Source organism: Peromyscus californicus, unplaced genomic scaffold (genome assembly GCF_007827085.1).
Source record: "Peromyscus californicus insignis strain IS unplaced genomic scaffold, ASM782708v3 Scaffold_3__1_contigs__length_106647218, whole genome shotgun sequence".
Lineage (NCBI taxonomy): Eukaryota > Metazoa > Chordata > Mammalia > Rodentia > Cricetidae > Peromyscus > Peromyscus californicus.
In genome coordinates, this window is record NW_026294551.1 from 80,985,969 (window position 1) to 81,008,243 (window position 22,275).

The following is a 22,275-nucleotide window of genomic DNA, read 5'->3' on the forward strand; positions in this document are numbered from 1 at the left end:
TTACAAATGCCTGGAATACAGAAGGGCACCATTGCATCTGGCTTTTGACGTGAGATTCCAGGGAGCAGCCTCAGATCATCAGGCTTGTACCAAGAGCACCTTTTAATACAGATAGATCGCACTGGCTCACAATATTGAATCTCATAACTTGCTTCTGGAGATAGTAGAGACCACAACAGCAAAACTATTACCACTGCTTCAAATTAAGGATAAAGCTGAGCTGGGCAATGGTGCTACACACCTTTGATCCCAGCACTTGGGAGGCAGAGGCAGTAGGATCTCTGTGAGTTTGAGGCCAATCTGGTCTACAAAGTGAGTTCCAGGACAGCCAGGGCTACACAGAGAAACCCCATCTCAAAAAAATAAAATAAACAAACAAACAAAATTAATAAAATTTGAAAATTTAATGCAAACACTAATGACAGCAGTCATAATCAATAAATACTCTCATTTAATTGCAATTCCTTATGGGTGAGAGGATGTGAGTGGTAGTTTTCTTCATTCTGCTGTCTATATTTTTCAAAGTTTAATATAATTTTATCTACATGTATGTATATATATACTTATAATTTACAATAAAATAAGCTTCATTTTATTAATATAAATAGCTAAGATGATTACAAAATGAATTATTAAATCATATATTTTATAAGTACTAGAGAATAAAATATGTATTGTGGAATATTACTTTAACTATGTAAAGATGCGTTATATTTGTTTCACCTTGTCTGTCTAAGGCACCTGATTGGTATAATAAAGAACTGAATGGCCAATAGCTGGGCAGTAGAGGGATAGGCAGGACTGGCAGGCAGAGAGGGTAAGTAGGAGGAGGAATCTAGTCTTGAGAGAGAAGATAATGAGGGGAAAAAGAGAGAGACACCTGGGGACAGACAACCAGGCAGCTGCCAGACAGACATACATGGAAGAAACAGGAAAAGTTAGAACATACACAATGAAAGAAGGGTAAAAAGCCCTGAGGCAAAATATAGATGAAGAGAAACAGGTTAAATTAATTTTTTAGAGCTAGTGGAACAGGTGGTCCAAGAAAGCCTGCTACAAATGTGAAAATATTAGAAAACATATCAAAATAGCTTAATTCAAGGACTACTCATCAGATAAGAAAATCCATTTAGGCCTACTAATCATAAATAGCACAATGCAAATTGTTCCCAGACACTAAATATAGCTAAATTTTCTATATGGAGTCTCTTTACATGTAAAAAAGGATTGTTACTGAAGTAGGTTATAATTTGTGGAGATTATTATGATTGTGCCGAAGGAGTTGTGTATGAAAATTTGTGAATGATAACAATCATTCCCGTGGGTTTCATTTTGTGAATGACTAACTGAATTTACCTGAGAGAGTACTTTGGAATTCCTGAAGTGCCGCATAGGAGAGAAGACAGATTCTTCCCACACAGATCTTTACATCATCTAGAAAAAAATTGCTGGTTAGTGGGCTACCTAAGTATTTGGTTTGGCCACTTAGAATATTCCACAAATTTTCTTACTTCAATTTCCTCTAGCAATTCTGACTTGAATTAAGTGACAGGTGTATTTCTATAGTCACTCCAGTGGGCATGGTTTCTAATATCTTTTTTGTTTGTTTGTTTGTTTTTCGAGACAGGGTTTCTCTATGTAGCTTTGTGCCTTTCCTGGATCTCACTCTGAAGACCAGGCTGGACTCGAACTCACAGAGATCCACCTGTCTCTGCCTCCCAAGTGCTGGGATTAAAAGTGTGTGCCACCACCGCTCGGCGGTTTCTAATATCTTAATGATCCATAACCAGCCTGTCCATTTAATTTATGTCATTTGCTTATTTTTTTGGTAGTCATTTAAAAATATGTTTATAGGCCGTATTCTACAAAACTATGGTCAGATTAGATATAATCACTAACAACATGTAATTATAGACTGCCTAGGCTCTTTTAAATTACAATTGTGGCTGTGAGGAGGAACTCTTGTCTTCCTGCTATAGCTAGGAGTGGGAACTATTTTAACCAAAAGGTACTTAAATTTACCCTATCTTCACTGAAATCACAGTGGAAAGAAATCTATTGACCTCATGTGAATGCTGTTATTTGTTTTAACTGGATTTTGTCCACATGCCATGAAATAATTATGCTTAAGGGTAGTATCGTGCAGGTTTCATTGATGTATCTGCCAGATGGCATCTCCTGGACCCATGTCATTGGCAGAAGCCAACATTATTTTTTTCTGCTTTTCTAAGGTGTAACTTTGAGGGTAATGATGGAACTGGGATCCTGTTATCTTATTTTCAATTCCCATCCACTGAACTTCTTGCTCAAATGTCATTGATGATCTTTATCAGAATAGGTTTTGGTTGAGAGATGGTGCACTGGCACTTTCCATGAAGACTTATGGCAATTATCTTACCTGTACTTTTTAGTGAGCATCTTCCATATGAGATCCTAACTCTACAGGAAGTGTGAAGCACTTGACACTTTTTTTCCCAGGATATGAGGGTAGGGACTTCCTGTGTGGCTGGTTAACTAAGTTGGAATAAGAGAGTTCCAGTGTCCTCACAGCTCATTTGGTCAAGAAAGAAACACTAGTTAATACAGGATTATTCCAAAACACCTAAAAATAAAATGAAGGAAACAAAGGCCAGAGAACACAGAAGAAATGGGAGTGTCTCAGAACTACTCAATCGCCCACTGTTTTTGCTCACTGGTACATACAGGCATAAGCAAATCAGGGCGGTATTTTGTGATCCTTACTCAAGCAGCTGTCTCCATGCAGCTGTGTTGGTCAGCATTCCAACAGATGGACGGCAGACAAGGGAGGACTAAGGTCCTGAGAAGCTTGGGACTTTCCCCATGCCTTATCCTATCAGTGTTTCCTGCTTTCATTCAATTTAAATTCACCAAACCTTTCTCCCAGGGTAGTTCACTGGACACAGCTACTCCTTCCTTTCTTATTGCCTGTTGCCCCTCCCCCAATGATGCAATCAGGGTTTAAGATTACATGATTTTAAGATAAGGATTGTTCTCAAATCTGGCCAAGCAAACCCTCTCTCTAGTAATTCTGTTTCTGGACATACTGATGCATTTCTTTTTTTAAACCCTCCATGAATGGAAACCCTAGCATATTGGTACAGGAAAGGGTTAAAAACTGCTGGCAAGAAATCATGCATGTGCTAATTCTTCTTGCTGCAGCCTCACATCTCTTACACTTTGACCTCAGAGTTAATCTGCAGGAGTTAATCACGAAGAGCCTCTAGTGATTTGTTTTCTATTTCTTTTAAATATCCACACAACAGAACCACGCAAACAGAGGACAGCCCCATTTAAAAAGAAAGAAAGAAATGAAAAGAGAGCAAATACATAAAACTAAAAGGACAGACCCCTGGGAGTTCATGAGAGCGCACAGGGCATGACTGTGAGCGCCTTTCTATTTCTCTCATTTGCCTCCGTATGCATCTCTGGGTGTACCATCCCCCCCTGCCTCAATTATATTATCCTCCCAGACTTGGAAGCTGCTGCCTGAGCTAACGCTTTGATGATATCTGCAAGCGTTTGTACTGATCTTTATTTCGGCCCCCTGAATATTAATTTTCGAAGCTGGTAGCAATACATCTCCTGAGTGACGGGACCTACTAGAGGCAGGTGGGGGGAGCCAGCATCAAATCATCAGCATAATAATAATACAAAGGGGAGGGATTCTTCTGCAACCCAGAGGCGAGAGGAAAAAAAAAAAGCGATGAGTTCGCCAAATACATGGAGCATTGGAAGCACAGTCTACTCTCCGGTATTTTCACAGAAAATGACGCTGTGGATTCTGCTCCTGCTATCGCTCTACCCGGGGTAAGATGGGCCGTTTTCAGCGTCGTTTGTCTCTAGAAAGATGTGGGGGAGAGATAGGGTTGTGGAAGAAGGGAGACCACCCAGATTTGAGACACTCTTTTGGGATTTAGGCTTTATCATTTAGGGAAGAGTGAATATATGGGGTGGGAGAGAGATGGATGAGAGAGGAAGGACATATTGACTTATTTGTTAATGAACTGGGTTTTATTTGTTTCTGTTTTGTTTCAGTGCGCTAAAGCTCACCTCATAGACTCTGTGTTCTGGGAATAGCATTTGAATTTGCTGCAATCTGATATCAAGTGGGCTGTGCTCGTACACGCCGGCATTTGAGGCCATATTGAAGGCATTTGGGTGGGGGTCTGGAGGAGAAAATTACAAATGGGGTCCTGGCAAATACCAGCGTGGTCTGTGTGAAGGAGTATTGGGAGCGGGGGCCGCGCTGTTTCTATTATACTCTATAGGCTTTTTTGGTCCTGCACCTGAGCTTTCCGTCAGCCAGGTTTTCTATCCAGCCCCATTGACCCGGCAGCTGAATCCCAGATGGGCAAACGCGATTCAGCACCAAGGACAGCGGTCCAGCTGAGGGCCCTGTGGAAAGAGGCTTGTCAAACCTATCTCTGAATCTACAAAGGACATCCATGTAGTCAGAAGGCCAGTGGGCCAAGGCACAGCACAGGAGCCTGGGGACCTCACACTGGTTATTACTACTCCCACCATCAGATGGGAGAGGGGATACTGCACATGAGGCAGTGAATATAGCTCAATGAATGTTTTGGGAGTATATCTGGAGCAGAGTTGGCCTGGCTGCAGTCTTGAAAACATGCTCAACCAAGTGAATGCAATGCCAAAATCGTGAAGCATGCACGAGTGCTTTACAGTCTTCCTGCACAAATAAAGTGGAGGAAGGACCTGTAAAATTCCTGAGCATGACAGCTCCCTGAAATGTGTTTCATCTAGATTATTTAGAACTTCTTTGAACTAAGCCTGTGAGAGTAGAATCCCTCCACCAAGCACAGTGTCCCATGCTTCTATCCATGGAAGTAGCTCTCACCACATTATGGTTTCCAACCAGAACAAACGACAGGCAATAAGTGCACTCTTGCCATAACAGCTCTGTCTGTATTTCCATTTTGAAACAAAACATTGTAAGAACTACATCTGTGGTTGTGCCATCCCCCACCTCCAATAAAGACATATATCTATGGAAGATTCAAGACACTACTCCAAAGTTTTCTTGGAAGTTGATGTAGTAGTTGTAATAGAGATAAACTGAAGTGTTTGACAGTTTAACTACAATAAACATTGAATATAGATAGTTTCGTTAAAACCACAAGCTGAAGAAGTGTCCCAGAAGAGGAGAGGAACACTTGCTGGAAAGAGTATCAGATGCCACATATCACAGAGTAGAACCATTAAAATATTTTTCTATTCAAAAATCATCACATGCTTTCCTATTACACATTTTATATAAGTTTGTAAAGTTTGTTTTTAGGAATCAGAGTACTCATAAATAGGTCATTTCTTCCTTGTATTTCTACAAACCATGAAACCTGTGGAATAAAATCTAGACCAGACACGGGGGAATGTGTCTTTCCTTCTTATTCCCATTCATTTTAGTAAAGAATTTGCAAATAACTGCTTGAGTATATTCTTATGTATCTCACCTCCAAATCACTGTATGTTACTCCAAAATATTATTTTAGTTTCGTTTATGATATGGCAGTATTTAAGATTTATGTGTTGTGAAAATGTTCTGACAGAAATATTTGTGTGTGTGTGTGTGTGTGTGTCCTCACATAATGATATAGCGAGTAGCCATTGCAGTTTGGTGCAGTGGATGTGATCAGAGTTTCATTTGCTGCAGTTCAGTAGATGATCTATCTAAATGGCTGAGTATGGGTGGAGGAAAAGAGAAGATTTGATTTCTAAATCTAGTGCAAAGGCGGGGGGGTACAATAAGTCTCTTGAAAAAAAATGGAATCCTAAGATTCTATGTTGTAAGCAATAATAGTAAGAGAAAGGTACTGAACATTGTAGGATCTTTAATGGACTTTATTTTTATCTGTTAAACTCCAAATAAGCTTTTCTTCCTATTATGACTAAACTCACCCAATTGTCTCCACATAAAAGCAAAATAAATCATAGAACAAGACACTAGAGTAAGCCTATTGAAAGCTTATAGCTCTCCTTTGAGTGAGAATTTCACAAACTTGGAATTTGCTCCACTCCCATGTATCTTGTTTACAACTTGTGAGAATCACTTGGGGACTCACTAAAATGGAAATTCCTAAACCACACACTGGATGACTCTGAGTCATGAGGCCTGAGTGAAGTCTAAGAATGTTGATTTTAACAAGTTCTCAGAGTTCCTTTAAGAAAAATAGGCCTGTTGTCTGTCTATTTAAAAAAGTTTATTTATTGCCGCAGTTAATAGTCACAAATATTTTGTTTCTTACAATTTTATTCACCTTGGCACAAAAAAATCAATTCCTTATCTATAAGCTTTCTAATTGTATATCAATCAAGTATGCCTATAAATCAAAATTGAAAACTGTAAAGGATGTTACTATATTTATAGCATGTGTAAAAGTTCTTTAAATATTTTAATACATGTACCTGCATAAATATCTGTTTACACATTCTATCTAACACAACTATGCCTATTGGCAAGAATGTTTTAAAACAATTTTTAAAACATTCTGTTACAGAGTTTGAAATGTAGCAAAATTTTAATATACAGCAGAAATAATTGGGTATAGCAGGAAATTGCTGTATAAAAAGAGACATTTATTTTGATTAGAACAAATTATCTTATACTATATTTAGACTGATAGATAATTATTTTCAAAGTATTAGATTGAGCAGAGATATATTAGATTGAATTTTTGATAATAAATTTCAATTCTTCATTAAAATAATAGTTTTAATATTTTTACTCTATATATTTTATAGATTATAATTTAATTAAATATTTCTCACGTCTCACCACTCCTTCTAAACCATCCCATATATTCCTCCTTGCTCTATGTCAAATTTATGGCCTCTTTTTAAATTAATTATTGTCAAATATATATATATATATATATGTATACACATATTTATTGAGCATCACTTCAATGCCTGTATTTATTTTCTCTCCTTGGCTATTGATAGATAAAAAAATGTTTCAGATAAAATATTGAGAGCTTTGAAAAATGTTTAATTCCATAATTCCATTTTATGCTGACTTTTACTTTTGCAGACCACAACCATAACCATAAAAGAAGATTTTTCAATATAACCGACTTGTTGACAGAGTTAATCTCCATGGGCGAGCTTGTTAGTCTATATCTTTACAAATGCTTTACCTTATTTTCTCTGGAAGACTACTTTGTTTTTCATAAGCACACACACAATTGCTTTGGTTGTCAACATAGGATTCCAGTTAGTCTGCCTTAAACACCTACCTGAAAGGGTAAAATAAGAGGCTGTAAATATGATTCAGAATTTCCAAGAATCCTTTTCCCACCACACTGTAAACCAAATACCTGGATAGCAGGCTAGGATTTCAAAGCTGTTTTCTGTTTTTTTGTTAATGTTTCACTTTGTGTTGATCAGGCTGGGCTACAGGTTAAGCTGTAGGCTGTGCTCCACGCCAGTTTAAAAATTAAGTTTTTGCTTAAACAATTAACCACATAAATGCTTTTCTGATATCCCAGATTCATTTTGAATTTAATCTAAAATAATTAATTCACAAAAATTTGATTTACTGGTAAAACTTATTTAGATATTTTGTAATTTCCACTCAAATTGGTAAGAAGTCAAGACTGATTGTAGGGACATCATTCCTGTGGTTCATATTGTGCTGCCAGTCCCATGGTTCCTTGTTGATTATAGCATCTTACTTAGTTTGTCAAGCATGGATGTTTAAAGTTTTAAGTACAATGTAAATATCTCACAAGTAATCTTGTCAAGATAATATACTTAGAAGAACAGAGGGTAGGTGAGTTGGAACCAATAATGCCACAGGTAATTAGTGATTGATTTAAAAATAAAACCAGCTATGTTATGTGTGCACACATGCTTATGCACTTACTATGTACATGCTACATGTTTACTTATTACAAAGCGCACATATCTTGCTATATGAATCCACAAAGATTCTCATATTGTTAATTCTTATCTGTTGTTCTTAGGCAAAGCACTTAGTCTGTCTGTAATTCTATTTCTAGTCTGTCAACCCTGGGTGATAATGACTGTTTCACCAATCCATAGTGAAGATTAGATATAGTTGGCACACATATATGTAGTTCACTCTATCCACATATATGACAGAAGTAGATTTGAAAGTATGTCTATTTATTTCTGTTTTTGAAGATGCCTTATTTTCCTCTAATTCTGCACAACATGCATCATGCTGGGGGTTGTTTCTAGAATATGGACATGCTAAGCACTCACATCCCGGTCAGATGGTTCCTTTTCTTGACATCAACCTGAAACAAACAAACAAACAAACAACAACAACAACAAAATCATGGAATATTCATCCAAATTGAAATACTGTTTTGACACCTATACTGGTTGAGTTTTCAGACTGTTTAATTAAGAATTAATCAGTCTTCTGTGATCAATTTGGTAAAATTGTTTTTGAAATATCACAAGCACATGCCATTTCAATAAAGCCCAACTGTACTATATCAGGTATGACATATTCTAGAAAAGCTTAGCTTCAAATGCCTCTTGGATAAATTACAATATTTAATCTAAATTTTTCTGAGGATTCCTTGAGACCTTAGTATTTACCAATTATATCACCATTAAAAGCTATCACATTGTACTCTCTGGACAGACATGCTTAGACACATCTTGTTATTCACTGGCTTTTACATTTAAGGATATACTAAATGCAATGGTCGAAACCCTAAATTAGAGTTGTATTTGGGAAAATACATTTTCCTTATGGTCATGTATGTCGAAGAAAGGGATAGCTTACTTTGCAATTCTTTGACTATGCAGGAACTACTACTATGGCACATCACCAGTGTTTAAAAAGTCTTTGTCCTCCATCGAGCAAACTCAGGAAAATTTGCCTAATACTGTTCTTCAGTTTTCTAACAAAATTCTTAGAAAAGTGGATGATGAAAAGATGATATTGAATTAACAACACTGAATATTAAAGCAGAAATAACATCATTTTATCAATGTCTGGAAACTTAAATATTCAAATACATAGATATTAAAGGACGATTTTTTTAAAAATCACTCCCATCATATTAAAGCTTACTTGAGTAGCCATGCTATGGGATCTCCTAATATCAAAGTGCTGGTGTTTTTATTTCTGGAGGAAAAAGTAGTTTGTGTTTCTAGGAATTGATTATAGTTTTTAGTTTTTACTATCTTGCTTATATTGGTGTTCTTATACCCTTGATAGGTTTGTTAGTTATATGACAAAGATATCACTTTTTCTTTTAAAGAACTGTCATAACTGAGAAACAAGGCGATTAAGGGGTATATCTAGAATTCTTAAATATCAGCTTCAGGGAAGACCCATATTCCTCCTGTTTCATTCCTAGTATACACAACACACTGTATAAGTATAGCCACCTAAAAACAATTGTTAGTGCTGGAAAACACACAGGTTGTTTTGAAATGCAAGAGGCCTCTTCACATTGCATTCCTGGGGGAGTTGTTCCGTGTTCAATTTACCATATACTAGAGATTGAATGTCCTTTAAAAGAAAATGAAAAAGCCTCTTTTAAGTTACATATTAGTGGCATAGGGTAAAAATAAAACTTAACTCCAAATCATATTAATCCTTGTAGCATTATATTACGAGAGCATAAATATGGTAATAATTCTATATTATTATAAGATCACTGTACAGCTGTGCACAGATAAAGCACCACGTAAATGGTAAATACGTAGCACTGACATTACACTCTCCACCCATTCATAAAGAAAACCACAAGAACAGAAAATAACATAGCAGTTGGCAAAACAAGGGATGTTTTTTAAAAGCAAAGATCCTTTATAGTAATTGAAACCCTGCTATGAATACAAGTTCAGCTACAGAAACAAGTCCATGCAGTAGGGCATATAGAAAGTAAATTCTGTAATTTATTCAGGCAATTTTATGGTAAAATGTCTCAAATAAACTAAATATATGATGTCAAATGTCAATGTATGTATTTGTTGTAGGAAAAATTAATGATAGATGGTCTTCTGTATTGGTAGCTATCAGTCTTTTTCATAAGTTGATTTGGGAAATGTACTTAAATGGATGGTGAGCACTCTTCACACAAAATTTGGTATAAATGAGTCAGGCATAGTGGTGCACACCTTTAATCCCAGCACTCAGGGGTCAAAAGCAGGAGGAACTCCTAGAGTTCAAGGCCCCCTGGTCTGCATAGTGAGTTTCAGGACAGCCCAGGCTAAACAGAGAGACACTATCTCAAAAACAAAAGCAAAAAAAAATTATAAATAAATAAAACATTTTCTTAATTTAAAAAGGGACAGTATTTGAGTTAGTTTTACTGTAGTGTCGGAGTATGCAATTACAAAGCAGCAGAAGCCACAAGTTCGGTTCTCTTAGAGTTTTCAATCTAACGCATTTGTATACAGGTTATGAACAGAAAGGTATACAAATAATTATTAAACTTTAACCAGATAAATGTTTTACATGAGAGCCACATGATGCTACAAGAGAGCAGGGTGGAATTCTCGTGATGTCAAAGCACAGGATAGAGAACCCGAGATTCACAAACATCTGAAGTTCATCTACGAATATCTAGTTGCACAGTTTTAGTATTTGATGTTATCTTCTTTTCTTGTTCTTCACAGTTTTAAGTATAATTCTGTAGGGATCTTTCATATGTATAACAAAACTACAAGTTAATGATATTTATTTTTTGAAGAAGTATACATTTTGGGGAATGTCTTAAGCCTATTTTTCCTCTCAGTATTTAGAAAATAACTATTTAAAAGACACACACGCAAAAAATACAAAGGGCAGTGATAAGAGCCACACTGTGCTCTATGGCACTGACTTTGCCATATATATATTTGGTGAGCACTCTCCATACAAAATTTGGTATAAATGAGTCAGGTATAGTACTATTAATATATTATATTAATTATATATGTATATAATTGTATATGTATAACATAATATAATATATTTTAATATAAAACAAGGCCTTGTGGTTCATACTTTGCAGTGGATATATAATTTTTTTTCTTAATTTTTTTAAATTAATTTTACATACCAGCGACAGATATCCCCTCATACCTCATCCCAATCCCCACTCCATCTTCCCCCCCTCCCTGATCCACCCCTCATCCCCTCCTCCAAAAGGTTAAGTTTTCCCATGGGGGAACAACTAAGCCTGGTACATTCAGTTGAGGCATGACCAAGCCCCTCCCTGCTGCATCAAGGGTGAGCAAAGTGTCTGACCATACGTAATGGGATCCAGAAAGCCAGCTCATGCATCAGTTTTAGATCCTGATCACACTGCCAGGGGTCCCTCAAACAGACCCAACTACATATCTCTCTCCTGTATGCAGGGAATCTAGTCCAGTCCGATGCAGGTTCCATAGCTGTCGGTCTAATGTTCCTGAGTTCCTATGAGCTTGGTTCAGTTATCTCTGTATTTTTCCCCATCATGATCTTGACCTCCCCAACCCTTGCTCATATAATCCCTCTTTCCTCTTTTCCACTGGACTCTCAGAGCTCTGCCTAGTGCTTGGTTGTGGATCTGCTTCCATCAGATACTGGATGAAGGCTCTATGATGACAGTTAAGGTATTCACCAATCTGCTTACCAGGGTAGACCAGTTCAGGCACCCTCACCTCTATTGTTAGTAGTCTTGTGGGGTCGCCATTGTGGATTCCTGGGAATTTCCCTAGCACCAAGTTTCTCCCTTATCCCATAATGTCTCCCTCTATCAAGTTATCTCTTTCATTGCACTCCCCTAGCTTGACTATCCTTCTCCCTCATGTTCTCACCCCCAATCTCTTCCCCTCTATTGCCCATCCCCCCATCCCCAGTTTAATATAAAACAAGGTCTTATGGTTATATACTTGGTAGTGGATATATTTTTAACTATTATCTCCTATTGGTATATCTTCTTTGAGCCTTTGTTAATTCAATATAAATGGTCAAATACAGTCATAAAAGATGCCATGGACATCTGTATTCTACAAATAACTCTAGAAATATTGAAGCAAGATCGTTTGGATACATCAGAACCAAAACTACATGGATGGAGGCATTCAGATTTTAAATGTAAAAGAAAGTGTGTCATGTAACAGTACACATAAGGAGCTTTTAGTTCTTTTGGAGGTTTTTATTTTATTTTAGCATTTTAAAAAAATAATATTTTGGTAAAAGTGATGCTAGTACTTACGGTAATAAATTAACTGCCTTATAACTCATTTTCTTCAACTTTCCCTCTCTAACAATTAAGAAAATAATTGCTATACTGCAAGGGTAGACTCATCTATAGTGGGCAGACATATCCACAGAAATGCAAATTTAAGATTTTGTCTCTTTATTTACAAATGATATGGAAAAGCTTTAAAAATTATTCCTTTTGACTTTCTATCTATCTCAGGAAAGATAATTTTAATAAAGCTATTCCCCCCCAAGTATATGCCCAATAACAATTTAATTACATAATGGAAGGAAAAATATGTTGAGCTTTCCCATAGTCTCTTCCCCTAAACTTTGAAATTCATCAACTGTGGCTACAAACCAAGAGAAAACTAGCAACAACAAAATAACACTTAAGCAATACATCCTAGGGTATGGTGTTGTCTTTAAGAGGACCAGCTACTCTATAATAGGCCAGAGACTCATTTATACGTAGTCATTTACTTACATAATGAGCCTCAGTCACCTTACATAATTTCTCTTTGCCACATTCACTTTTATGTAAAAAGGAATGTTATCATTCCTCATATGTTTACTTTGAGCAGTGAATGGTAAATATACTTGTGCTTATTACTTCTCTTACTAGTGCAGGGTCATTGTGTATTTCCTGGTCTATGCTCTTCCATATCTGCCAGTTCCTATACCAATGTAATATCTTGTCTTCCCCCGTTAAACTCCAAATTTTGTGAGCATGCAAAAGATACATTTCTTATTTTTCTAATTATTTTGTTTATAAATTTCTCATCCCTCGCCTGCCCCCCCCCTTTTAACCTGGAATGAGGTAAGAAAACTGGGGGAAAGATTGTAATTTCTAGAATGCCTGCACTATTGACTTTAAGTATATTGTTTCTGTGAACGAGACTATAAGGATATGGACAAAATTCTAGTAAGAATGTATGTCACTTCATGGAACTCCTTCTTAAATGTAACATCCCCAAATAAAACTAAATAGGTATTTACTTTCCAGTAGATAGTATCAAACTACTGACTTTCCTTTGTTAAACAATATCACTGGATTAGTTCTTGAGAACAAACTTGGTTTGCTTATCCTGACAGTCAAGTCTCTTTGTATCAGAACAGATGCATTTAATGGTTGGAGGTTATTGAGAAAGATAAAAATGTAAGCTGATATTTTGTTATTTGTGGTCATGACTAACTCTTCCATTTCTTTGCGCCTCATAGATGTGATCACAGGTAGGAAATCATATCACCTAGGTTACAGCATTAGCACCAAAACTACCTTTCTGACACCGTGTCTCCTCTCCACCAACTCATTCATGACACAAAAGAAAGAACCCCCAAGCTAATTCTTCTCAATAACAATCTAGTATTATCAGTAAATTTTTTTAGGATTCAATGTATAGCTAGATGAGTTTTTATTGATAGCATTTCTTCTGATTTATGTGGCCATAGATTCTTTTCCTACTTGTGAAATGAGTATTAGTAAAATTAAATGTCTATGTATATTCTTAGATGCTTTTTTATTGTTCAAAAAGATGCTTTGGGATACAATGATGTTGCTTTTTATTGCTGAGTTTTAATATATCTAGTTATTTTCATGGTGTGTCTGGATTGATGTTGTCATCTGAGTTATTATATAAGTGTTTTTGAGAGCATGCTTTAATTTCTCTTCATGAACATTTTTAGATGAAAAATAGCTGTGGTATGATACTATAATAAATTAGCAGAAGAGTCTTCTAGTGTACAACAATGAAAATTTCCTCAAATTTCGCAGCTTTAGATTGTATCAGTTTGCAATAGCCACGTGTCTATATAACCAATTATCCCAAAAGTTAGCAGTATAAAATAGATATGTCGTTCTCAGATTTCCTAAGAACCAAAGCTATGGACAGCTTAGCTGAGAAGCTGTAGTTCAGAGTTTCTCATGAGGTTACAGTCAAGTTGTGCCACAGGGTTCTACCAATATCCAAATGAACTAACCTATCTGTTTTCAAACTCTTAAAATTATTCATACCTTATACTGTCAGTAACCCAGACCAACTCAGACATTGTGGCAGTGTTCAAAGGAAAAGGGTTGTCTTAGTTTGTTGGGAATTCTATAAAAAAAAGTGTCATAGACCGTGGCTAAAATAATATCAACAAAAACTTATTTCTCATAGGCCTGTAGAACTAAAATTCTGAGATTAGAAGGGTGAGCTTCTCATGAGAGCATTCCTCTGCATGGCAGAATTTTTTGTATGCCACACTGAATTTAATTAGATGTCTTTAAACACCAGGTTCATTTTCTATTTTCTCTACATTTGCTGTATCAGAGTTTATTATCTATTTCCCATTTTCTTTGAGCCTAGCTATCTTCCACATGAAATTTTCATGAAAGAGTTACTTCTGATTTTTAGAGTTGTTCACAAACTTCTTTCATATTTCATAGTTTAAAATGGAGGTTTTAAGTAGAATAATATTTACAAAACTAATTATAATTTTGAAAACAAGAGTGAATAAAGTGCCAATATTGTAGAAAGGAGTACAGCTTCTCAGTCATACTGCAAGTCACACAGATACAGACACACACATGCACACACCATTCACGGACTTAAATAAATAGTAAATAAAATTATCAATGTCCTAAAACCACAGATATGCAAGCATTCAGATATTCTTCAAAATATCCATTTTATAGTTTTTGAAAGTTTTTCAGGTGCTTCTATAGCAAGTAGATCCAAGAGAGAAGTCCTTCCTAAAGCTCAATGTTGTCCCCCCTCGCAGCACAATTTCTCTGATAGACAAGCATCCAAGACACCCATGCAGATGCACACGGAGTAAGAACACTTTATTCAATTAATTCTCTCTGACTTCTGATTTTAACTAATTTCCTAAGCAAACTCTTAGCAGATGCTGTCGCTTAAGTCTCAGTAAAGTACATCAAAAAACTTCAAGTGCATTTAAGGCAGAATGTTGGAAATAAAAGGTCCATACTTATTCCAGTGAACCAAAATATGACCTCCTGGTTTTCTATTTACTTTCAAGATGACTTATCTGCCCTGTTCCTAGTACCATGACAGGTGCTAAAGACAGAGCTGACCAAGTTAAGAACTTGTTCTTATGGTATTCATATTACAGAATAAAAACATACCTTAAATATAGTGGTATATTGCATATAATGACATTATAGGCCTACCTTTATAATTTTACTCATAACCAATGGTATACCTATGTACCATCCTGTTTCACTTACTTCTCCTGACCCAAGGAAGTTGTATAATTAAGACATATTTTCTCATCAATAATTTTTTGAACAACTATATCCCCAATATTCCACTCATGTTCCTCTGGGCTGACATGGCCAAATATGTGTTATGAGTTGATGAACTGAATATAAACTTCATGAGTTCTGAAGTGCTCTGTTGAATATGGATCAGTCCATTCCACCATTCCATGTCCTGACTTCTCTGCCTTTAATAAATATTTACTGCACTTCTAGTACTTGCTTGCTCCTATCTTATCCTTGGCATAGCACACACACACATACACACACACACACACACACACACACACAAACTGGACAACTACTCCTCACAATAGAAGGCAGACAGGAAACAGATAAACAGCAAAACGACAAAACTTTAACATTATAATAGGTGTTAAAAATAAATGGACTAAAGTTTGTGATATGATTGAAAATAAAACAATAGAAATTTACATTTCATAAGATGGTGAGGAGATACCATTCTGGGCAATAAATAACAAGTTACAGTGATTTTTTTTAATTAAGAAAAGTTGAAACTATTAGGGGATTGAGAAAACACCATACTTACGATAAGAATGATTTAGAATAATAGGAAATACTAAGACCTTATGGGAATAGAATTTTGACATAATTTGAGCACTAAACTAAATCCAGATGTTCAGCACTATGGCCAAAGGTTAAAAAAAAAAAAAAACTAGAAGAAAGGATTTGGGAAGCTGGAAGCTGTTTCTTAGTGCATAACCTTACAGCCACAATATGAATTCAAACTGTAGCTCTGGTAAAGGCTTCAGAACATCAGTCTCATTCTTAAAGAAGACACATGCAAATCCTCTAGAAAATGATGAATTTTGTAGTTCACACACCAATATTCCATAATGGAAATTAACATTAACTGTTGGACTTCCAGCTACAGTTGGCTTCTTTCTTGCTCAGAAATCTCATCTTTTTTTATTTCCAAATAATGCCAAGAATCACTTGTTAATTCTCATGGTAGTCCAGTTATTTCAAACACAATTGTATATAGCGGTTATAAAATTATCTCTCTATATTTAACTGATCTGTTTACACACATTTAGTTTTGTGATGCTAAAATTGTATCATTGAAAATGACAAATATTTCCTTTTGCTTATACAAATTAAAAATTTTTATTAGTTGATTGATTTAAATGTTCTAGAGAACTGTCACAGAGAAGATTAGAAAGTATGTTTTAATTTCTTAGCCTTAAAGTTTACTGGTGTGAATTGAAGTTAACAGAAGTAAGGTCCAGCTATGCTGAAGACTGATTGATTAAGGCTTTGTGATTTGGACAGGTCACAGTTTTTACAAACCAAGATTCAAAATTTTCTTAGGTTATTTTAGGCCTTTACTAGTCATTCATTGCCTGCTGCCTCTTGACTGTGAAGGTAATACTTCTAGTGTGTTTTGATTCAACAGGCCACTAGCTTCCACATACCCTGAAGCTAAAGATGTCAGCAAATGGAACCTAAAGCCTCCAGCAGAAATTCTCCTGCTTTGCTACCACCAGCTCATGTGATGATCTTAACCAAAGTATTTTCAGATGCCATGATTTATGGCTTTCTTTTGCTTTGTAACTATACAACACCAGTAATTCACAAGGACTCAATGTCTCTAATCTTATGACATAAAGTTATTAATATATTAATCTATGAACTGTAGAAACTGTCTTTTCTTATGATATAAACTTGTATTTTCCAATGAAACCAACACGGTGACTTAAAATATGTTGAAACTCAAACTCCATAAAACATTAGAATAGGCTATTTGGGGAAACTGTGCTCAGGATGTCACTCATATTTAGCTCATACTAGTTCTTTCTTGTTGTTGAAGAGTTCTTGGGTTCTGTGTTAACATTGCAGAAATTATCCTGCACACAGAAGTACTAGAGAATGTAATGTCCTATCTAAACTCCAAAAATAAATACTTAAATGTTCAATAAATTCACAAGAAACCAAGTACTATTTCAGTAATAAAATATTCATCATTGTAACCTCAGAAACTGAGATAAAATTTAAGGGCAAATATGATTCTTGGAAAGTCATCTAAATATGTGAAATATCCATCACACAAAAATTTAACACTCTGAGCTAGTAGTCATTAGATAAATGCACATTTTAACCACAGCAGACTAACACTATGAAGTTTTTAGATGGGGGACATCAAAGTAATCAGATAGTACATGAAATAACATGCTGACCATCATTTTCATACACCTACTTTCAGTGACCATCAGTTTCGCTAAACCTAGGACAGTTTTGGCTTTCACTCACAGACTGGCTGGGAGAACACAGAGGTCATCCTGTCTATCTGTGGATCTGTTGTAAACACACGAAATTTGTACCTGTGTATATGAACAAATTTATTGCCATTTTATTTTTGGTAGAAAAAGAAACAAAAGTTTTATCAGATTCTTAAAATGTGTGTGTTCTGGCAGAAACTGCTCATTTTCTCACAAAATACCAAGATTTTGAAAGTGAAGAGAGAAGTACTTCAGTAGGTTTAACCTTCATGTCAAGTTGGATGCCCTGGGAGACAGATTAGTCATGTTCTAGCTCAGAGAACACTTTAGGGTTGTCTTTCATATTAAGTGTTGCCTTTCTCTACTTGTTCAAGATTTGTCTCCACAAATAGAAGAGAGGTGTTTGATACCAGCATTGCACTTAACACTTCCTTTTGCCTAACTACAGCTGTGTCTTGTGTATGAGTTTTAAATGCAAGCTGATTAACTGCAGGATTAGAAGATCTAAACCTATAAAGCATCATTTTCAAACTTCAGCCACTCTCATGGGTTTCTTGACTAAGTGATACCTAGTAATTTATATATTGAATATGTATTTTGATATTTTAGGTTTATTTTATTGCAATTATAGTGTGTGTGTGTGTACGCTTACATGTAAGCACAGGTGGCTTTGATGTCAGAAGTTTTACAGTTCCCTGGAGTTATAGACAGTTGTGAGCTGGTTGATGTGGGTGTTGTAATCCAACTCAGGTCTTCTGGAAGAGTACTATGTCCCCATAACCACTAAACTATATCGCCATCCCATTATTTACTGAATATTTTTCAAAAAGAAAGCCAAGCACTAGTAATTCAATATAATCTCAGTAAATTCATTTAAAAATATTAAAACTAGAAAATTAGCATCACTTTTCATAATAGAAGACAGCTACAAAATAATTGCAATAAAACCAGAACAATGTTGTTAAGCTTTTATTACATGTTTTTTGTCTATCAGACAAGTTGATTTTGTTACTGCTCTTTTACAAAATAGATTAGCAAACTAAAAACAATGATAAAATACCAATTAAAGACAAGAGTTTTACCAAATACGATTAGATATGCTGAAAGTAAATTAAAACCAGTAAACTTTCTAAATATGTGTTTTAATGACTTTTAGTACTATGTCTATGTGATATTTCAAGTGGTTCTCTCAGAATGACTTCAGGAATTTAGGTCAAATAGGGGCTGTCTTAATAGGACACAAATATTTCAGGCAATTTTTTAAATTGTCAATGTACTTGGAGTTGCATAACAAAATTCTCAAATGATTATTTACTCCGAAAATGAAAGTAAATAAAAGATGTTTAAAATGATAATACAAGAGTATCCATGTAGTCATGTCTTATTTCTTTCTATAGCTCTTAATTTTCTCACACCTCAAAATCACTTGAATACCTGCGTTTTGACTTCATCTTTTATCAGTTAAGCCAGTATCTAAAAAGATTGTTCTTCAGCATTTGTATTTTATAAAGAACTCCAAATAATTTTAGTATGCAGGATTAAAAAAATGAATTGTCTAGATCCTGTTTGAACATTTAATGTGGAGCAAGTGGCATTATGCAGTCTTAATTACCATAGATATTATGTATAAAAAATACAAATTATTTCTTCCTTGGAGTAATTCTTGGTGGTGTATATAATCATACCCCTTTCTGACATCAACTTTTATGTTTTGTATATCTTCTGCTGTTAAAATTGACCTTTGACTTCCACAGCCAGAAGAGAGAAAGTAATGCAGAATCTGAGGATAGAATATAGCTGAACTGGTAGAGTGCTTGCTTAGCTTGCAGAACACCCTGGCTTTCTTATAAAAAAATGGTTAAGTAAAACCATGCCTCATTAGTAACTATCCACTTATATTTCTTCCTAACTATATTTAATACTAACATTTTTCTTTCCATTTTATGAGATAACTACAATGGTTGAGATGACTTTAGAGTTTGCTTGTTGTAGTCTTAAGCTTGTGTTGTTGGCACTTAAAACCTATTTCTAGTGTATGTCATGTACATCATTTGCATATTCACACAAAGGAGTGGTTGACATTTAATGAAGAAATCAGTGGCTGACAGAGACCATTCATCTACAAATTAGCCTTAATTGTTCATAAAAACACTAAGAGGAAATTAACTTACGATTTTTTTGCTAATTTTACAAATAGTACATGCTCTTCTTCATCCTTTCAATGTTTTAAGACAATGTTAATTGGACATCTTAACAAACGCCAGGTACTTGGATGATTTTGGAAAATGCTACTAAGGTCAGCAACAGCTCATGGGAGTCTAATTTTCCTATCTCTAACTTTTGTGGTGAAATTTGGTTATTTTAAGCTTTGTTTAGTGAAATAAAATGTAAATAAGAACACAAGGCACAAGTAGAGATAGATGGAGCATAACACAATGAAATAAAAATGTCTTTACCAAGCATCTTTGGAAAGAAAATATTGTCCAGAACCCAGGAAATAGCTTCATCTATTTACCCATCTCTGTCTTCTCTCCCTTGCCTCCAATTAACTGCCATTCTCACTTTAACACCATAGTGACTTTATCCTGAAATTACATTTTATATCACATTTGCATGTCTATGTTTGTATGTGCTGCAGGTTTTGTTTAGATTTTTATTTTTCAAATTTATTTTGTTGCATGTAATTACAGCTTGTTAACTTCATTGATATCTAGCACTTAATTGCATGGAGATGCCATATTTTATCTACCAATTCTGTTGTCAGTTTGAGTTATACTCTTTTCTATTTATCAACACAGTAATGGGTCTATGAATATCCTTATGTATATATTTTTTAGAAGATATGTGCATGCATATTTTTCTGGAATAAAATTACAAATGGAATGGCTGCATTATAGAATATACAGATACCCATCACAGATAGATAATAGAAAAAATATTTTCTTTCTAAAGCTATTTGAAAATGTCATTCCATGTCACCCCACAAGTTTTGAGAAGTATTAAAGCAAAATAACAACAAATCATGACAAGAAGTTTGTCCCAGAGTAAATGGACTTTGTAGTAATCCTAGAACACAAGCTGATTGTTCTTTGCCTGCAAAAACTATTTTGTTCTCTGCAAGTATTGTGGTTGCCTCCATGCTTTACTTCATAACCTCATGCATCCCAATCTTCCTTTGCTATAGGTGAAACACATACCTTGTGGGAATCTAATTCTGATTTTGATTTTAGTGAGTAATTTAAAATTTAGTAAATTAAAATCTTAGGCATAATTCACCCTTTAGCTGGAGATACTGGCTTCCTGTACATCATCCTCCTTTATACACACACCATGAGACTTTCTGTGAGCTTTGGAAAAGAAGTAACCTCTCTTATTAAAGCAAAATTTTTATAAATGTTTATCTCTCTGTTGAATTTAAACAAGGAAGGAGGAAAAGGAAGAGATGTCAGCAACTTGTGACCCTATAATCAAAGCAAGTATTTGTTTTGACAGTATGCAGGGCAATAGGAAGAGACAAACAGAAAGGGTCTGGTTTTGTGTTATTGTTTCATTTTTAATTTTTGAGACAAGTTTTCATTATGTAACCCACATAGTCTAGAATTCTTACAAAGTCAGGATTTGCTTCATACTCATGGCAATCTTTCCTGCATGGATTTTGAGTGCTGGGAATACAGGCATGAGCATGGTTGTTGTTGTTTGAGTTTTAATTCACAATTTAAAAATTGCATCAGCTCATGTTGAAGTCTACCCTGCCTCTGTCATTATTACTTGTGCTCATGTTTTTCAAACTAATTTGGAGATTCTGACAGTTGTAGTCAAGATTCATTTCAGCTAATGAAACATTATTTGTGATGGATTGCTAATAAATATTTTGCATTTTATGTACTGGAATACATGTCTGATATTTGATTCAGTCAAAGCGAAACACTTATTAACAGATACAAACCTAATGCAAAGAACTGAGCTATGAGTGAGCTAAGAAAGTCATTCCAGCTGGGCAATCTGCTCTCAGAATGATCTGCACGCATGCATGATACATACCCATTCATTAAGTCAGTTACACGTCCTTCCAGGAGAGAGAATCATGCATGAGCTACTGAAGGTCCTACAACTAGAACTACCATTGTCTCAAGTCCACTGTTCACAAAAGCCAAGACATCCTTCAAGAGCTCTTAATCTAGAAAACAGGATGTTTCCCCTGCACCCTCAAAGGGTCTACATGCATCTACTCTACCTGCTCATGAACCTTCTATAAATCCTCCCTTTTCAGATACATCCTCTAGAAGGAACTGACTCATAGATCTGTCTTGTTTCTCTGAGTGTGTTGCTTTCCACACTCAACTGCAACTCAAAATTTGGCAGCTGAACACATCCATTACCTTAAATTGCAAGCTTTTTTTGCTGTTATTTCTCAGTATGGGCAGATAAAGTCATTGTTGTCTACAATGTCAAGCTTATGAAATTTGAACGTTATTAATTTTGTGGTAAAGGTGCCATATTATTCACTGGGCTCAGTTATAAACTCATTTATCCTCCTTAGGGAAAATGAGCTGGAACCACCATTTATTGTATGT

At 35.3% G+C, this 22,275-nt stretch overlaps 1 protein-coding gene across 2 annotated transcripts in view; it reads left to right on the forward strand.

Moving 5' to 3' along the window:
• The first annotated feature begins 3,404 nt into the window (after positions 1–3,404).
• Positions 3,405–22,275, forward strand: part of Gabrg2 (gamma-aminobutyric acid type A receptor subunit gamma2) — an 88,170-nt gene continuing 69,299 nt past the window's right edge. The window contains exon 1 of one of the 2 annotated variants that reach the window (XM_052758483.1): positions 3,405–3,828. In XM_052758483.1, the coding sequence (XP_052614443.1) occupies positions 3,725–3,828 (104 nt within the window). In that variant the 5' untranslated portion in view covers positions 3,405–3,724. The remainder of the gene's footprint in view (positions 3,829–22,275) is intronic. The other variant, XM_052758482.1, reaches the window with a different exon arrangement.